At 41.9% G+C, this 20,313-nt stretch overlaps 1 protein-coding gene across 2 annotated transcripts in view; it reads left to right on the top strand.

Moving 5' to 3' along the window:
• The first annotated feature begins 6,548 nt into the window (after positions 1 to 6,548).
• Positions 6,549 to 20,313, top strand: part of LOC102232567 (anoctamin-1) — a 46,995-nt gene continuing 33,230 nt past the window's right edge. For both annotated transcript variants that reach the window (XM_023350817.1, XM_014472931.2), the window contains exons 1-3: positions 6,549 to 6,915; positions 11,699 to 12,028; positions 13,755 to 13,853. In XM_023350817.1, coding sequence (XP_023206585.1) covers positions 6,820 to 6,915; positions 11,699 to 12,028; positions 13,755 to 13,853 — 525 coding nt within the window. In that variant the 5' untranslated portion in view covers positions 6,549 to 6,819. The remainder of the gene's footprint in view (positions 6,916 to 11,698; positions 12,029 to 13,754; positions 13,854 to 20,313) is intronic.

Below are 20,313 nucleotides of genomic sequence, written 5' to 3'. Positions count from 1 at the left end.
CAGAATGTGACAAACTCTTTCTGGGGGTTGGGCTGTATGACAATGGGTGTTTGGGAGAAGCTGTTCTTGAGTTTGAGGAAAGCTGGATTTTTTTGGGTGGGCAGGAGAAAGGAACCTGGAAGTAAAGGCTTTTAATGGAGTTGCGGTTTGACTGTAGTTTCTGATGAAGTGATGATGGAAGTTGGCAAATCCTAGGAATATTTGTAGCTGTTTGCAAGTTTGTAGGGTAGGCCAGTCAAGGACTGCTTTGACCTTTTCTGGATCTGTGAAAACATGTTCACCCTCAAGGATGTAGCCCAGGAATGGTACAGATGATTTGTGGAACTCACAATTCTCTGCCTTTGAAAGACTAGGCAGACATGTTTTTGGTATTCAGCCATAGATTTGGAGTAGTTTAGGATATTGTTTAAATAAACAAATACAGGAACGTTCAGGAAGTCGCAGAGGATATTGTGATGCCACAAGGTTAATTTTGCTGATTTTACTCGTGTGTTTGAAGAGGAAAATAAAAATTTCCACAGCACTCCGATGTAAAGATGTAAAACAAAAATGTATTCCTCCGTTTTTTCCACCACCCTTTACAAGAGCAACCAAATTCCTAAAAACCTCCACAAAACAAAACTACGGTTGAAAAACCGTGTGGCTCTGTCAATTTTACTTGCAGCACCTTTCCTTCTCTCTGCTCTCCTCTAACCTTTGTTAAGGCTCCAGCGCGGCACATCTCATTTACATAAATTGCAAAATGGCCAATTAAGTTGTAAAGCATACAAACTTAAAATTAAACACTTATTCACAATAAAACATTATGAAATTAGCTACATGCAATATAATAATGATACCTAAACCTCAACAAATGCACTTATTAAATTACTAATTAAACAAATAAGTTTTAACAGTAACTGAATATTTTGTACATTAACTTGGCCTCCACAGATATCATTGACAAGGGCTTTGAAGACTGCAGGAGTGCTACAGTTGAGCTGCAATTCCTTGGCTCCCTCTGGTGGGAAACTGCGAGAAGTGGACAGACAAAACAGTGCACTGCAAAACACCACACAGAACCCAAAACCCTGGCTTTCTAACAACTTAAAACTTTTTCATTGTAAACTTATGATATAGCATATTACATGCTCATCGAGGAGTGAATGCTGCAAGTCATTGACTTGATGGAATCTGTTGGGTTTCCTTAGATAACTTTTGGACCATTTCAGTAAGAAACAGAATTTGCCTGCATTTTTCATCACTGGGTTTAAATTGGGGTCTATGTATTTGAGTTTTAATTTGCCTTTATGGTTAGATTTAATTGACTTATTTTTGTAAATGACATTAAGAAGACAAGTGTTTTGAATTTGCACTATTGAAATAAATTGAACTAAATGGATTTGGCAGATAAACTACACCTCCTCTCCACTCAGTTGAGCTCCAGAGTGTACATGTTACTCTGTACAGTGGGTGACCTGAATAAGGATGGACTTTCCAAGGTTACTGGTAACCTGTCCAGGATGCCACTGCCTCTCACCCGAAATGTCTCGCTCCAGTTTCCTGGAGATAGACACCAGCATCCCTCCCAGCCCCACTAGGGACAAGGGTTTAAAAAAATGGATGGATGGAAGGAAATTTAAAGAGCATTATTTAGTGGAGTTCAATTACATTTCAAGTGTCTTAATAACCACAAAAGCAGATCAAATACAGGATAAATAAAATAGAAATCTTTACCGATGACATTTGACAAACTGTGTGAACAATGTATGACAAAAACACAGCAAACCAAATAACTGGGCAGGAGAGAAGAGCTGCTAATGGATAATGAAATAAGAGGACACTTCCTTACTACAAAGCAAAGAACAAAACTTGATAACACTTTTTAAAAATATATTTTTGTAGCTCTATAAAGCTTTATTGACAGTCACCAGACAAGAAACAGGCCACAAATATTGAGAAAAGTATTATTATAGATATTTGCCAAGAATTTTAGAATTGAATACAGAATAAATATAATGATTATTTGCAAATGTATACTGATGGTTCGAAAGATCCAAAAAATGAAGTACTAGTATAGCAGTAGTGATTCCTGATTTAAAGATTAATACTTCAAAAAGAACATTCAATTGTCTGAGTATGCAGTAGAATTATGTGCTATACTATAAGCTTTAGAATGGGTGGAGGATACTAATATCAGTAAAATAATAGTTTGTAGTGATTCATTATCTGCATTGTTGAGTATTGAAAAGGGAAGTTCAAATAATCATCAAAATATATTATATGAGGTTATGGAATAGACTTAGATAGAATATGTGAACAAAACAAAAATCTAATATTATTTTGGACTCCTGCTCATTTTGGGTAATGAAAGAGCAGATTGGTTGGCTAAGGAAGCTGTTAAAAAAGAAGATATTGATATGCCAATAAAGTTATCTAAATCTGAAGGCAAAAGTATAGTTTGGAAAAAAGTAAGAAGTTATGGAAAATTTGGTGGGATAATGAAATTAATGGAAGGCATTTATATAGGATGCAAAATATGGTTGATGTTGTAAGGATAAGAGGAATAAACAGGAGGGAGGAGATAATTATAAATAGAATAAGTACTGAACACAGTTTTTTGAATGGCACTCTTAAAGATGGGGAAACATCTTACTGGCTTATGTAATTGGTGTGATACTACAGAAACGATGGAACATGTTTCTATTAGCTGTCGGAAATATGTGAATCAGCATTGCTTGATTGTTTCATGCATGTTTGAAAAATCATTGAATTTCCCATACAGCTGTGCAAAACACTTGAGGGAACTGCTGTCTGTGAGCTACAGCTTCCACGTTTCTGAGCTTCCATCTCACAGAGCAAGGTTGGAGAAGTGTCTTGTCCAAAGACACAACATGGACAGAGTGGGGTTTCAACTGCCAACCCACTGGTTAAACAATGAACTCCTACTTCCTGAGCAAGCATAGTGTGCATAGTGTCACAAATCAAGCTTTATGATTTTACATGGCTGCAATTTGTTGATTTACTTTAGGCTTTCAGACACACAGAACCCACATTCTATTGCTATTTTTATATGAGCTTTTAACAGGAAACCTGCCTTCAACCCTGTAACAATTAATACATGTGACTATACAAGAAAGTTTGCTTGTACAGAAAATATAAATTGATTTGAAATTAAACTGCCTATCTCACGTTGAAGTAATTATCTATGTTCTTTAAATCTTTATATGTTGATTCAAATCAGTAAAAATGAAATTTTAAAATGTAAATCATTAAAAGGGTATACTTGGACATAAAGTGCTAAGTGTTGCTGTTAGAAAATTTGAGGAACTGTATGTGAACACTAATACCACTTTGTTCTGTTTACTGTGAGAACTGACTTTTCAACCCTAAATGTTGTTCCTGGTCAAACATGTGTTATCCTTTGGGAGCCTGACAGCCTGGGCTCGGAGGTCTCCACTTCCTTCCTTTGCATGATTTTTAAAATGTCTAAAAATATGCGGACAAGCGGATGTTTCTGTTATGTTACATAAGCTTGGAGGATTAAATGTTACGAATGAGAGGTTCCACAGAAATTTTCTGGAAGTTGTTTCTTTTAAAATAAACAGTCTTTATGGAATGGAATAGTTTCCTGGAACTGCTTCACAAAGGGAGATTTATGCAGTTTAATATTCTGATCACTTTTTAATATACTTGAGAGAAATGTCATCAGCTTCTCAGGGATGTCCCCTCCTTCCAAAAGCCAATATCAATAAAAAAGAAGTCACTCATTCAAATTGTCACACTGAGTAAAAGAGCAACACAGTTAAAAAGAAAGTCTTCTCTCTTCACCATATCTTTTTTCCTCATTCCTTCCCAGAGCAGGATTTGTTTTGTAGTAGCGCTGTATGATAATTTTGTCTATAAACAAAACCAGAGATGTGGTGGAGTGTTAGAAATAAGAGACTAGAAACGTTAAATTAGGAAAGTTTTGTTATTTCTTACATGAGAGATTAGGACGTCCCATGGCTAATCTTCACTTTCATTTATCCCTTAAAGTGATCCAAGACTAGTTGAACATGTTGGGCTAAATATGTTGTAATTTTTTAATTAACTAAAACATTGCTGTTTGTGATACACCAAAACTCATAATTACTTTACAAATGTATATCTTTTGTTACATATTTTAACCCATGGAGGTCATCATTTTTCACAGATGGGTTGATGACGTCATTAGGTCCGTCCTGTATTGGGATCTACAGAGTAAACACATGACGGCTAACTTTACCTGATTTGTTGTTTATCATTTTGTGTTTACTGGTGTAATTTTAGATAATGTCACACTGGCTGTAATAAAAAAAACAAAAAACTGTGAGATGAATATAGATAGCTACCCACATAAAAAAGAGAGAGAAGTGCTCAGTGGGAGAGAGCCAGAGCCAAAAACAACTTCCAAAGGACCTACATTTGTGACCTGAACATTTCTCTTCAGAAGACTTTGAGTCAACTAACAAAGGCTCTAACATTCACAATCTAAAAACAAACGCCATGCTGGCAGTAGTACACCTTCTGTCTCATATCTAGTTACCCATCTTTGATTGAAATTGAATTATTTTTTTCGTTTTGCTTAGTCACCTAACTCTGACATAGTCTATAGTAAAACAGAAAGTCAAATGAAAGAAAAATGTTTGTTTCCTCTCAGGCTGGCATAGGAGGATTTGTTTGAGCTTTCTCCTGTTTTACAATTTCTAAGCCTGTCTTCTACTTTTAGTCTCTCTAGCTCTGATATATTTGCTGTTTGACAGGATAAATTATTAGTGGGAGAAGGATTTCTATGTTGCTCATTTAAGTTTTTCTCAGCTGCGTTAAAGTGTGTTTGATCCTGTTTGTCCAGAAACATGTGCACCATTTCCCCTCACATGGAACCAAAGGACAGTAGCTGATGGAATCCAGTGTTGTATAAAGTACTGAAATCTCAGAGTCAAGTAAAAGTATAAGTACCTCTCCAAAATATGACTTTGGTAAAAGTCGAAGTCACTGACTGAAATGTTACTTGAGTTAAAGTCTTAAAGTATCTGAAACTTCTTGTACTTAAGTATGGAAATTACTGTAAAAATGGATGTACTCAAGTAATGTAATGAAAAGTACAAGTAAAAAGTAAAACAAAGCAAATGCAGTTTGAATGACATTTTTTATATTTTGGTAAACTTGTCAAATACACTTAAAATAATGTACCCAACCAAGTGCAGGCAAAATTAAACCTGCTAATAGATATACCTGCAGGCATCATTTAGTTAAGAAAATTAGGTGCTTTACCTATAGCACAAGGTTAACTTAACCTGCTTTACAACTGAACCAGCTTCTTAGTAAACCCTCCAGGACAGAAAATACAAAGTTTTTGTAAGCCTTAAGTTTCCCTTCAAGTAAGGTCAGTGCTGAAAATGAGAAAAATAAATAGTACAGAAAATGCGGCCAACATGAAGAAAAAGATCTGTTACGATTACTCTACTTCACAAATCAGTGAATCAGTCAACTCTACAGTCAGTAGGTGGTGCACACAACTGGTCATTATGCAAAAGAAAAAAAGAATTGGGAGGGAAATGCAGCTTATTGGCATCTGTAAATCTGGTTTTGAACTTGCATGCCTTTCCTATATTCGTTAAATTTAGTCGAAATTGCTATCGCTATGGTTTCTGTCCCCCCTTGAACAGAGGAGTCTAGGTAGCCTGATACAGTCAACATTAGGCCTAAGCTAAATACACCACATGTGGAACTGAAACAATGCCAAACAAAGTTCATTTACGGTCAACGTTTCACAATACAGTAGTGCCTAGTGACCAAGCTATAGTTACTGAAACAGGAGGATTATAACCATTTCATAAGACGTTACCTGGACGGGGAGTTTTTGTAAGATAGAATTTCCACATCTTCGGGCAGGAATAACATAAACTGCATGCGGCACGACGAATCTTTAACACCCAGGAAAGAGTATATTGTGTTTAAATAAGGCCATGGGCTCTCATCACCAGCTGGTGGTTCCCCTGGAGCCGTGTCCGACGTAGTTGCAGTCGTTGTGGTCTCCGTCTCCTCCTCCATGTGGCTGCTGCTGATTGCCAGACTTGATTTGTGTTTAATGGGAGAAGCAAAACAGGTATATCCTATTGGAGGTGATGAACAAGCCCAGGCAAGTAGGCTACCGACTTTGTTCGGTAGCCTACTTGCTACTTGCTAATCAGTAGGTGGGGTCAAAACACTTGCGTTTCTCTCTCTCACTTTTAGAAACATTTGCTTGAAAAACATTTTAGGGTAGAAGTTCATTATTAAAATATACATTTGTTCCTTTGGGCTTTTTGGGGCAAATATTTCTTAAGGATAATTGGAGTTTCTTTTCAAAGTAATTCACACTTCTCACATCCCATTTGATCTTGCCTGCCACAGCGTGACAAACCTGTCATGCTGTGGACTTGGCAGGTGGGCTTTGTCTTGAGGTGCTCAATCCTTTAATTATTACAACTGAGGAAATGCAGAGAGAGTGAGGGAGGGAACTTTCTGTTCAGAGGTTTATCGTTGTCTAAGTTTAGATCTTGGCTCACAGACGGTGTCTCAAGTAACAAGGCTAGAGACTCACTACAGCGACTCCACATTCCAGATGGAAACACAGCCACACGGAGAGCTAAACGGAGACAAGCACGGAAAAATTGCGAGTCAGAAAAAGGGAGAGGCAGCATAAGGTTTATTCATGCAATGTCCTGTAACTGGATATTTTACACAGAAGACACACATTAACTCACCGAGCACAACATAGAATAGTTGCTCTGAGACGTCTTCCTGGTGGGTTTATGTCTCTGTTCTGCCTAAACTATGACAGAGGAAGCAAATTCAGAACCTCAGCAGTCATCAGCCTCTGGGTCCACTCAACATTTTCTACGAGATGTCATCTTTCATGGCAAGTTTAGGGTGAGTATCATCTTAAATAGTAAGAACATCCAGAGGACAAAATAAATTGCTCTGATAGTACGTTAACAGGTCAATGTTTCTTTTTTGTTATTTTACTTGTTTGATTCAAAATGTCCTTGTCTTACAAATATAGCTCTGGCCAAAAAATATTAATGATGCAACTCTTTCAGGAGATAAGAAATACAATATATTTCCAGATGATGAGAGAGATCCTTCCTTTAAAGTACCTTGCCTTATTTTTTAATTTAGATTTATTTTTGATAGGTATTGATTCCCAGTCAACTTCCAATATTTCATAGACAGTGTTGGTTCTACTGAGAGCCACTGCTGCAGCCTCAGAGATATTGTTGTTCTGTTGACATTTGACCTCACGTTTCAAATACCTGCAGCCAACACACCATTCTTGACAGTCCATACAAAGCCCCCAAAAAACTGGATTACCACTGCAGCTACAGTCAGAGAGATCTGCTAATAGGAGGACCACAGTCCTTTTATCATTTAAAAAAATGAAGCACAAAGCTCATGCTGTTTCTAAAATGGTTTGTTTTGGACTAAATATAAAAATGTGACTATATTTGGCCATCTGTGATTTCCTACAGTGTCACCAAAGGAGTTCCGACAGACTACTGTATTTGACTGAGAGATGAAAATAGTTTTGGTTTCCTTATTAAGTCCATAGAGTTTAAAAATGACCGTTTGGGCATCCCTTATATAGCAGGTCAAATAAACGGAATATTGAGAGTATCCACTAGATGAAACTAAAGTCTGAACGATTGGATGAAGTTGTTTTAACCCTCTATGGCATGACTTTTTATTTTTGTGGGGAAGAAATATTTTCCTGCATTCTTTGGGAGCTTGGTGGTCCCTAATTACATGTCAATCATAAAATCGGACTCTGACACCTCCTGGAACCAGATTTGGGTTTGTTGCCTCAGGGTAACATTGGTCTAGAACACCAAGATTGTCTACACTGATTATGAGAAATGAAATACAAATCAAACAAAAACTATATTCATAAAAGAACTATTTTTTGGACAAAAATATGTCAAAAATCATGCCCCCCAAAAAATAAAATAAAGGAGCAATGTGAGGTACAGCTATGTGGTTTGTTGCCTGAGGGCAACGCCATGCCATAGAGGGTTAAAAGTTTCTGACGCTTGGCTTTCCTCTGTGTGCTCTGGTTTCCTCCCACTGTATGGAAACCTGTAAGGTGACGGCTTAGTTAGTTCAAACTGACTTTACGGGTGAGCATAGGAATGCATGGTTATTTGTCTGTGTCCCATACAGTGTCTTGAAAATGTTTTCATACTCCTGGACCCTTTCTCCATTTTGTTGTGCAAAAAAACTGATGCCTTGCTTTTAAACATTTTTACAGTTAAACATTACAGTTGCAACTTTAGAGGTACTGGATTCTGAAAATTTCCCCCCCATTTTCCTTCACAGGTCTTATCAGAGTGTCTGTGAACAGTACAATTTGAAACATGTCCTCAATTTAAGGCTGGATTTTGACTGGACGTTTCTAACCCATGAATATGCACTGATCCACATCATCTTTTTGGCTGTTTATAGTTGTTGTTTTGATGGACAGTGAACCCCGGCCCCAGTTACAGGTCTTTTCTAAAAAATACTTTAATGTTTGTGATTGGAAATGTGACGAGATGCAAAAAGGTTCAATAGATGTGAAAACTTTGAAAACACACTCTGTGATTTGGACTGACGCTCTCAGCTGGTTTCCATCATTTATTGCATGCAATTCACTGCTCAGACAGGCTCCGGTTTCCCACCGTGATGCAGGGGAAAAGTTGGGCCAAAAGCACAGTGTGAAATGTGTTCATCTATTACAACCAAATTTCAAAGCAAACCTCACTCTAACGGTTTGCTCAACTTTCAGTTAAACATGTTACATGTGTCTTAAAGGTGGTCTGTTTCATTCATTGCAATTTCTAGTTGCCTATATGGTATGTGCTCTACTCTTTATTTTCAAAATTGTTTGGGAATTTTGAAAATTAAGATCATACTTTGATTTTATGTGTGAGAATAAAATCATCACAAATCTTGCTTTTTTATTGAGGAGGATGTGTGATGATTTTACTGTTATATCACTGTCCACTTTCACAAAACATCAGTCATGAGCCAATAATGACAAGTCGCCTCTGAGCTCCTTCTGGCCTTCAAAAATAACAAGTGGATAAATTAAACAGAACAGGTTGCTAAACCATCACAGGCTACAGAGAACATGCAACCATACACACACACGCACGCACACACCCCTACCTCAGTGTATTTAGAAAGACCAGTTAACCTAATGGTCATGTTTCTGGGCTGTGGGAAGAAGCCAGAGTATTCAGCGAGAACCCAACGATGAACATTGAGAACATGCAAACTCCATGCAGATTTAACCCTGGGATCACCTGGCGGCGAGGCAACAGAGTTAACCAATGGGTGAGGTGGGGGGCTTCGTTCTAAAAAACACACACACATAACAGCCACCATAGCTGCTAAAACTGGCAAAGAACTTAAAGTTGTTTTAAATTCTTAAAGACCCCAGGTCTTTAATGACAAGTAAATAATGACAAGAGAAAAAATGGTTACACATCCGCCCAAGCGACACAGCTGAAGCACATAATAGAGAAATTGCCAAAGGAAACCTCCAAACCCACTTGTTGATGTTGAGCTTATTACTAGATAAATTTGTGTACAATCACTTGAGCTAAACATCATAGCCAGCACTCAGCCTACACAGTGCAGCACAATTTCCCTTTTTACTTCCAGTCACCTACTAATCAGGGTTTCAGCGTTGAAACTGAAAAGGGTTCAAGAAGCTGTGAGCATTTTAGGTTGAAGAGATTTCTAAATGAAAATAAAATTGACAATTAACATCAAGGGTAAAAATTGTTCTAAATGTTAGATCTCAGAGTCTGAATCAATGTACCTGTCAATTAAATGACTTTCTTTTGGTGACTGAGATGCAGTCAAACTGTGAAAAAATGCACAAAGAACATATGAGGATGTCTTGGGGCTCCTTGCACCAGGATGTTAGCAGCTGATACTTTTTTCCCCAGAGATAAGGGTCTGGATGGATCTCACCTTTGAATGCTATCAGATTGCTTTCTCATGGATTTCACAGACCTGATGAACACTTTAGACTTAGAGTTGTGCACCAAGCAGTCAGTGTTAACCAGCTGCTGTCATATAGGGGTGTGGCTGGTCTTCAGATGTAGATTTATATTTAGAAATCGTAAAGTAAAAGCCAGAGGTTATGACAGCTCATAATTCACCTATATATGTCCTAGAATTTCTAGGAAGGGCCATGCCAGACATGATGGGTTCCTTCACTTATTTGGTACACAAATGATCTCCGACCTGTGGAAACCACCAATTTACATCTACTTTATCTTTAATCTAATCTGTCCATAAGAAATGTCTCTTTATAATTTAGAAGATGCAAAAAAATATATATTTGGCCAGACAGACTCAAAGCCAAACATGGGATAATTTTGAGAACCAGATTCTTTGGGTGTACAGGTTGTTTCTTTTTTCTCTAGAGTCATACAATAAAGGCTGTTATGTGACATTTAATACATTTCATGTATTAAATGACTGAATGCTTCTTTGATTGTCTGGGTACATTTAAGTTACAGATAAAACAGCATTGTTCCCATGTGAGTCATTACTATAGCAGTTTCTATAAACCTCAAAACTTTAGGCTAGGACTATTTTTTAGTATATATTACCAGTTTATGTTTACTAAGGAAGCTTTCCACTGCTTAATTATACTATTTTGTAAAGATATGCAGTAATGAACATATGTGGCATCCTGCCTGGATTGACTAAGACTTCACATCATTTTGTTCTACTCATGGTAGCAACCACAGGCTGCCATGTTTTCTTTGAAGTTTCCTCTTATGCTTTCTCTGTCTGATGCTGTCTTTGAAGGAGCCAGAGTCTCATCCACTCAAATGTGGATGTTGTGTCATTCAATTTTATGTTTTCATAATTGTTTTAGCAAAATATCCCTAGAAAGGTAAAATGCCCAGGTGCCACTGATACACACAGCAGCTGTAGTTCATCTAGATACATCCAGTAACTAACTAAGACATGTGGCTGAGAAAACACATTAAATAATCGTTTAATAAAAACGTGAATAGCCTTCCTTCATTGCAGGATTTTCTCTTGATAAGCTGCCTGTCTTCTGCAGATAAAGTACTGACTTGTCAGAACTACTTCACCAAACTCCTTTTCAAATCTACTCAGGTCCACTGTAGCAACATTTTCCTTTGACTCTGTCCTGGTTATTCCTGAAAGAATTTGACAAGGCCCAAAACTGAACAAAACAATGTTGCTTTTTTAAAGTATGTGTTTTGCCCAAAATCTCACCAAATATTTCTGTCTAGGAAAAATAATTTAGTATTCTTGAAAAAAGACTAAATTAACTTCAAGTAACTTTTCACACATGGGTGCTTGTCATAAGTAAAAAATTCCTTAATACTGATGGAAAAGTAATAGTTCCACTCGCAAACTATTTTAGTTATAACATAGAAAATATGTCTTGTTATGAGTAAAATAATCTGCAAATGAAACTTTTTCAGCAAAAGTAAGGAATTATTTACTTAAAGAAAACTTTTAATATTTTTCTGAAACATTACTTGCAAGTTAGTTTGTCTGTTTTAAAGTCTTTTTAAATATTTGCACAAGAATCTAGACAAAGAATCACTGTTTTTGCCGTGTGGAATCTGGTTTCTCCATCTTCTCTATCATTGTGTTTTGTGTTTGCTGATTTCAGGCTCTCAATCCAGAGGAAAGCATCAATTGCTATCATGGACTTTTCTTCCAGGATGGTCAGCGGCGTGTCGACTACATTCTCACTTACCCTGTGAGGAAGTCAGGTGGAGGGCGCTCCAGTCGACAGTCAGACCACAGTCTCACAGAGAACTTTGCTTCCCGCACGTTAGGACAAAGCAAGCAGGTCCAAGGTGCATCCACAGTGGCTGATGTGGAAATGGGATGTCTGGGAGAAACGCTTAACAGTCAAGAGGATCACAAAACATTCAGGAGGGAGGAGTTTGAGAAAAATCTGAAAGAAATGGGACTAGAGCTGGAAAAAGATGAGGAAGTGAGTTTACATTTTGACTTTTGTCACCTGCTTTTAAAAGTGTTTTGTTCTGATCTCTGTACATGCTTTACACTGGTAAAACAGTCAATACAGCTTCTATCCATCCATTTTCTGTACACCCTTGTCCCTAGTCGGGGGCCAGGAGGTTCTAGTGCCTATCTCCAGCTAATGTCCCGGGCGAGAGGCGGGGCCACCCTGGACAGGTCGCCAGTCTGTCGCAGGGCAACACAGAAACAGACGGGACACACAACCATGCACACACACACCCAGGGAGAATTTAGAGAGACCAATTAACCTGAAAGTCATGTTTTTGGACTGTGGGAGGAAGCCAGAGTACCCGGAGAGAAGCCACGCATGCACAGGGAGAACATGCAAACTCCGTGCAGAAAGACCCTAGGGCGGGAATTGAACCCAGGACCTTCTTGCTGCAAGGCAACAGCTCTACCAACTGCGCTGTCAATACAGCTTATTACAACAAATACAGAAAAATTCCCACTGCACAATAAGCCTCATTTTAATGATGGAACAATAGGTTCACAGCAAACCAAAATGATCCAAAAGAGGTCAAAGCTCAGATAAAATAAGAAAAACTCATAAGGGCCAAAGTCAGTAGATCATGTAGAAATGCCAGAAAATATAAATGTTTCACTATGAAACATTATTTCCACTAGAACCAAAACAAGTCCTATGCAACAGTGTCTCAAAGCTGAAGATTCTCTCCTCATCTGTCCTCTATAAAAATGTCAATTTAAAAAAAATTATTAATTTTGGGGGAGGTTCCACTCATGTTTAATTGATGTGCATAAACACTTCAGGGAACTTGAGGGGAATTAACAACAATAGTTTAAAAGGGGTGATGATATTATTTTTAATCTATGCTATTACCTGCCAACCAAAACACTGACCCTTTAAAAACCAAGAATAAAAATCAAATATGGCATTATTTAGTCATGAACTTAAAAAAATTAAACATGGCCGAAATCTCATACTGTTTTTTTTAATCTACAGTATTTTTAAAATCCAGAAAGGGTTTGTAAACTTTTATCAGTGACATAAATATGATAATAGAGAACTGTAGGAAAATGGCAGCAGACCCCAGAGGCATGGTGGTGCAGGAGCTTGATGTCCAGCGGTTAGTTGTGGAAGCTGTGCCAATGATCAGCATACTGACATTAACACCCAAGGCACCTTGTAGGCTCTTGGCAAATGCAAAGAAATCCAAGCAGCTGGCAAAGAAGGAACTCAAAGTCTGAAGGGCAGTGGAATCTTGGAGACTGTAGGCCTAGAGACACAGGGGGTCTTCAATGTAAGACTGGAGGCTGATGACAACGACTGACGAACACAGGAAGCCAGTGGTGAAGGAGCTGAGTCTCTGGAGTCTGGTGTGGGCAGCAGAGGGAGGCCGAAGACCCAACTAGAGGCTCAGGAGGCTGAGGCCCATGGTGGACCTCAGAATCAGACACTTTAGCCATGAAATGATCAAAACAGAAACAAATGAAATCCAAGGTACAAAGAGATGTATGCAGTGATCTTCCTGTTATAGGAGAAAAAAAATTCTGAGTATTGTCTGCATGACGACAAGTAATCTTCTGCTTTCTGATCTGAGACAATTGGCAAGACACATGGAAAATCAAGACAAAGTCATTTTAAAATATGGTTTTTAATAATTGAACAATTTCTGCTGAGTATAGAATATGAAATTCAAACAAATTTCTTTATGTGGCAGGCCATGATTCCTGGTTTGGGCTTTGTAAAGATTCATGCACCCTGGAACGTTCTCTGTCGAGAGGCTGAATTAATGAAGCTAAAGATGCCCACAAAGAAGGTAAGTTGAGCTGATTCCTGCAGTGATCGATCTGCAGTGGTTAATGGGAATGCTGTATGATGCTTCTGTTGACAGTTTTGGTTGTCAAATCTCAGGTTTCCAACAACCATGCAACAAGTGTACTTACCTATGGTGTGAGCTGATGCATGCAAAGCAAAACCCCTAATTATTTTTGTCATCAGTAGTATCAAACTGGCACTGCATCTCAAGTATACAACTTCTTGTATTTATTGAGGTTATCTTTGTAATTAAAAGTTGTTAAGTAAATGCATAATTTAAAAACAACAAAAGGCAAAAACAGAAGAAATCTATTCAGAGCACTTTGTTTCATAAAGCCAGAATGTTCAGCTGTTCAGTCATGGTTTTGGAGCATATAATTATATTGTTTTATTTAAAGTAAAAAGATTCAACACTTATGAGAGTAGTGATTCCATATTTCTTGTCAGATTATTTTAAAAAGAGTCGTTGTTTCATGTGCCTTGCGATGACACTTGTTGTGAATTGATGTTTTATATAAACAGAAGTGAATGGAATTGTCAGGATCTGTGTTTTTCTATGTGTTTTGAGTTTTCTAAGTCTCTGTGCCGTCCTGTCTCCCCTTGATCATTGTGTGTGTCTCGTTTCTGTGATTACCCTCTGTGTATTTAATGCCACCTGTGTGTCTGCGTCCTGGTCGGGTCCTTGTCGTTTGTTCGCATCATATTGTCTGGCTGTGTTATCGTGTCCTTCTTGGCTCCAGTGCTACCGGCGTTGAGTCCTGGCTTCTGTTCAGTCGTGCTCCCTGGCTGTGGACTATTTTGGATTGTGCTTAGAACTTTATTCATCATTAAAACATCTTCATTTCACTTACCTGGATCTACTGCATCTGTCTCACCTCCCTTTACATCCGCACTTCATGACAGGAATGAAGTTGAATTGAAGATGTATTTTAGTGTGAATGTGGTGGAGCTTAGAGAGGGATTCAGTCCACACATATAAGCCCTGAACAACATCCCAGGAGAAAACTAAGTTCAGGAACTGATGGGGTGTTGATAGTCAGCAATATCTCGTTCTGCCAAACTATCTTAAGTTATGCTGTGAACACCTAAGTGGCTCTTGTCCAAGCTCCTCCCCTTATCGAAATGAGATGCTTTGATCAGCTGCCTCTGGCCAGTACCATCCTTGTGCACCATTGGAAATTGCTTAGACAGCAGACAGCTGATGTTATTACATTAATATATCTATCTTTTAGAGTTGAAAGAACATTAACTTCCTCCTCTCACTGTGGCCACTGGAGCTGACAGAATAATGCTGCAACACGTTTTCAGAAAAATCCCTAAACAGCAATATTCATCTCCATTGAGGAGCAGAAACACAGCATTATGTGATTCTTAGTCCACCCAGCCAATAAACTGTAACACACAGTTGGAACAATGAGGCTCAAATGCAGCTTTTTCCAAGAGAATGTGAAGTTCTTCAAGACACTGACTTTCTTTTTCACTTTTATTGATTTTCTAATTTGTTGACAGGTGCAAAACGATGATCAACTTCTTGTCTGCTGAAAACCTGCAGAATAAACATCACCCCCAAAATGACTCCAGTAATACTTTCACAGGGTAGAACTTGTGAAAGTATCAGCAAGTTCTACCTCCAATCTGTACGACCAAAATCCATCTCAAGTTTCTTTGCCATTTATCCCAATTTAGTCACCATGATAAAAATGTCCACATCATCAATTTTCTCATTGTATGCATTGTCAGCAAGGCACACCTGTGATTTCATAGGTGTGCCTTGTTGGCAATATGGCTGCATATTGCCATATGTTAACTATGTGCATGTGATAATATGCTGCTATACTGTCACATGCCCAGTGGCAAGGTTACTGAATCTCATCCTACACTATGCTCATAAATTCTGTTATCTTCAAATAGTGCAAAAGATAAGGGGCATTGTTTGGTAATACAACATTCAAACCATGGTAGTGAAAGATACCAACCCCACGACCAGCTGAGTCCAAAATGAGACAAGCTAAAAGGGAAATCCAGTCATTAAAACATTATTCCTGACCAGTTTGGACATTCACATGTCTGCTTATTGGAGTTATGGTCACTGAAGCACCAGGTACAGGAAAGACAATTCTACAATAAAACTGGAGTATGACTTTTACAAAAATATGTTTTTAACATATTTGCTAAAACTTTCACCCCGTCATAACAGCATAGTATGAGACAGATGATCTGGGGGAAGCAGATTTGTTTCTCAGATTATCTGTCTTATAGTATAATGTTATATGACGGTGCTAATTTTAACAAATATGTAAAAAAAAACTTTTTTCAGGTCACATGGTGCAGGTTGAAAGAACAGAAGTTCCTGAATGTTCCAAATGTTGTAAACTTTGTCTCAAATAATCAGCGCTAGACCTTTTTTGTTTAGCATTTTGCTGAACTTGATCAATCAACCAATAAAATTTATTTGTATAACATGTTAAACAACAAGGCAGTTCAAAGTGCTTCACACAAAAATGCAAAGTCCTAAAAGAGGAACAATCAACAATTGAGAAAACCGGTAAACAATATTTTGTTGAGTGCCATCATCAAAAAAAGAAATATTTCATTTATGATGGTTCAAAAGCAACTCTAAGCAGGGTTTTAGCCTTGATTTAAAGGAATCTAATTTTTAGTCGTTTTGCAGTTTTCTGGAAGTTTGTTCCAGATTTGTGGTGCAGAGAAGCTGAATGCTGCTTCTCCATGTTTGTTTCTGGGGATGTAGAGCAGAACAGAACCAGAAGATCTGAGAGCTCTCGAAGGTTGATCTAACAATAGAAGATCTTTAATGTATTGTGGTGCTAAACTGTTCAGTGATTTATAAACTAACAGTATTTTAAAGTCTATTCTGTCAGTGGAAGGACTTTAGAACTGGGTGATGTGCTCTCTCTTCCTGGTTTTAGTCAGAACACCAACAGCAGTGTTTGGGATCAGCTCCAGGTGGAGGATTGGTTTTGTTAGGCAGATCTGTAAGACACTGTAAACCTACCTTGATATCAATGCAAGTAATGATAAACTCATGGATGAGCTTCTCTAGATCTTGCTGAGACATTAGTCCTTTAATTCTGGAAATGTTCTTCAGGTGATAATTTAGAATTAAGTATTGCTACTCTAGGTCGTGATCTTACATGAATTTAAAATAGCGCCTTTCTGAAGGATGTCTGTTATGTGGATTTATCCCTTTTTAGAGGAAGTTGCCCTTCAAGGATGAGATGATGAGACTTTTTTTCATTAGCACAAAAAAATCTTGAACCATATGTCATGAAGCGGTGTGAGGTGGAGTGGTGAGGCAGATGCAGCGGACCCAGGTATGATGAATATGATGTTTTTAATGATAAATAAGTCCAACAACGAACAGCACAGTCCAAACAACGAGCAGCAGGCACAAGGACACACTGACAACGAATAGACGAACATTGACGAGGACCCGACGAGGAACAAGGAACACAGGTGGAGTTAAATACACAGGAGGGTAATCACAGAGACGAGACACACCTGGGAACAATCAAGGGGAGGACAGGACAACGAAGAGACTCAAGGACACAAAAAACTCTAAATGAACACAGAAAACACAGATCCTGACAGTACCCCCCCCTCAAGGGCGGCTACCAGACGCCCCCAAAAAAAAAACCACAACAAGGGTGGGCGGAGGGGCGCCGGATGGGGGGCCAGAGTCCAGAAAAAACAAAAACACAACAAGGGTGGGCGGAGGGGCGCTGGACGGGGGGCCAGAGTCCAGAAAAACAAAAAACAACCCACCATCGTGGGCGGAAACACAAGAGGGGCCAAGAGTCCAAAAACAAACAAAAAACTACCCACAGGGTGGGCGGAGGCAAAGGAGGCAGGAACCACGGAGGTGGTCCGGCGGTCGTCCGCGGCGGCGGGAACCACGGAGGCGGTCCGGCGGCCCGTCCGCGGCGCTGGAGGCGGGAACCACGGAGGCGGTCCGGCGGCCCGTCCGCGGCGCTGGAGGCGGGAACCACGGAGGCGGTCCGGCGGCCCGTCCGCGGCGCTGGAGGCGGGAACCACGGAGGCGGTCCGGCGGCCGTCCGCGGCGCTGGAGGCGGGAACCACGGAGGCGGTCCGGCGGCCGTCCGCGGCGCTGGAGGCGGGAACCACGGAGGCGGTCCGGCGGCCGTCCGCGGCGCTGGAGGCGGGAACCACGGAGACGGGAACCCCGGAGGCGGGAACCACGGAGGCGGTCCGGCGGCCGTCCGCGGCGCTGGAGGCGGGAACCACGGAGGCGGTCCGGCGGCCGTCCGCGGCGCTGGAGGTGGCAATGAGTCCCGGGGGCCGCCCACAGACGGCGACGACGAGCCCCCCGAGGCAGGGTCTCGGTCGGAGCACAAGGGGTCTCGGTCGGAACGCTGGGGGTCTCGGTCTCGGGAGGAACGCTGGGGGTCTCGGTCTCGGGAGGAACGCTGGGGGTCTCGGTCTCGGGAGGAACGCTGGGGGTCTCGGTCTCGGGAGGAACGCTGGGGGTCTCGGTCTCGGGAGGAACGCTGGGGGTCTCGGTCTCGGGAGGAACGCTGGGGGTCAGGGTCTCTGGAGGAACGCTGGAGGTCAGGGTCTCTGGAGGAACGCTGGAGGTCAGGGTCTCTGGAGGAACGCTGGAGGTCAGGGTCTCTGGAGGAACGCTGGAGGTCAGGGTCTCTGGAGGAACGCTGGAGGTCAGGGTCTCTGGAGGAACGCAGGGAGTCTCGGTAGGAACACAGGGAGTCTCGGTCTCAGGTGCGCCGGCTGGAACGCCGGCTGATTCGGCCTCGGGTGCGCCGGCTGGAACGCCGGCTGATTCGGCCTCGGGTGCGCCGGCAGGAACGCCGGCTGACTCGGCCTCGGGTGCGCCGGCAGGAACGCCGGCTGACTCGGCCTCGGGTGCGCCGGCAGGAACGCCGGCTGACTCGGCCTCGGGTGCGCCGGCAGGAACGCCGGCTGACTCGGCCTCGGGTGCGCCGGCAGGAACGCCGGCTGACTCGGCCTCGGGTGCGCCGGAGCGAAGCCTTGGAACCGGCCGCGGAGGCGAGCCGCAGCGAAGCCTTGGAACCGGCCGCGGAGGCGAGCCGCAGCGAAGCCTTGGAACCGGCCGCGGAGGCGAGCCGCAGCGAAGCCTTGGAACCGGCCGCGGAGGCGAGCCGCAGCGAAGCCTTGGAACCGGCCGCGGAGGCGAGCCGCAGCGAAGCCTTGGAACCGGCCGCGGGGGCGAGCCGCAGCGAAGCCTTGGAACCGGCCGCGGGGGCGAGCCGCAGCGAAGCCTTGGAACCGGCCGCGGGGGTGACAGCTCCGGAAGGCGACGAGGGGCCGGGTCCACCGGCGGCTCACGTCGCTGTCTCCGGGCTGACCGTGGAGGTGGCGGCTCCGGAAAGCGACGAGGGGCCGGGTCTGCCGGCGGCTCACGTCGCCGTCTCCGGGCTGACAGCGGAGTTGACGGATCCGGAAGGCGACGAGGGGCCGGGTTCACCGGCGGCTCACGTCGCTGTCTCCGGGCAGACAGCTGAGGTGACAACTCCGGAAGGCGACGAGGGGCCGGGTCTGCCGGCGGCTCACGTCGCTGTCTCCGAGCGGGCAGCGGAGGTGGCGGCTCCGGAAAGCGACGAGGGGCCGGCTCCACCGGCGGCTCAGGTCGCTGGCTTCCCGGACGGAGGTATCGACGGGGGCCATATCCGGGGGGTGCCAACACCAGTCTTGTCCCCCGGAATAGCTCCCGCTGCAGGTCGGCGAGGGCTTCAGCCAGCTCCCTGTCCTCCCTGCCGGACCTCCGCCTCGGGCCGCTCTGCCCTTTAGGAGGTAACCTCCTGAATGCTGGGTCCATGTTAGCAGCCTCACCGATCGGTCTGGTCGGGTCCTACTGTCATGAAGCGGTGTGAGGTGGAGTGGTGAGGCAGATGCAGCGGACCCAGGTATGATGAATATGATGTTTTTAATGATAAATAAGTCCAACAACGAACAGCACAGTCCAAACAACGAGCAGCAGGCACAAGGACACACTGACAACGAATAGACGAACATTGACGAGGACCCGACGAGGAACAAGGAACACAGGTGGAGTTAAATACACAGGAGGGTAATCACAGAGACGAGACACACCTGGGAACAATCAAGGGGAGGACAGGACAACGAAGAGACTCAAGGACACAAAAAACTCTAAATGAACACAGAAAACACAGATCCTGACACCATATGCATTTGTTTATGCTGCAAACTACATTAATAAAATATTTACTGTGATGAAGTAGGACTTAGTGTTCATTCCATTAAATACTTTGTGGACTGTTTGAAAATAATTGATAAACCTGTAATCTAGGTCCTTATAATCCCAAATTAACAAACTCTGCACATCCTGACAGTGTATGCTACTGATGTGTTATGCCCCAGCTTTTTTCTCACCCAGGAATAATATCTGAGGTCGCAGAAATGAACCTAAGAAAAACACTGGATGT

The sequence above is a fragment of the Xiphophorus maculatus genome, chromosome 2 (genome assembly GCF_002775205.1).
Source record: "Xiphophorus maculatus strain JP 163 A chromosome 2, X_maculatus-5.0-male, whole genome shotgun sequence".
NCBI classification, from domain to species: domain Eukaryota; kingdom Metazoa; phylum Chordata; class Actinopteri; order Cyprinodontiformes; family Poeciliidae; genus Xiphophorus; species Xiphophorus maculatus.
Note: the sequence above shows the minus strand (reverse complement) of the source record. Positions and strands in the feature narration are given on the sequence as shown.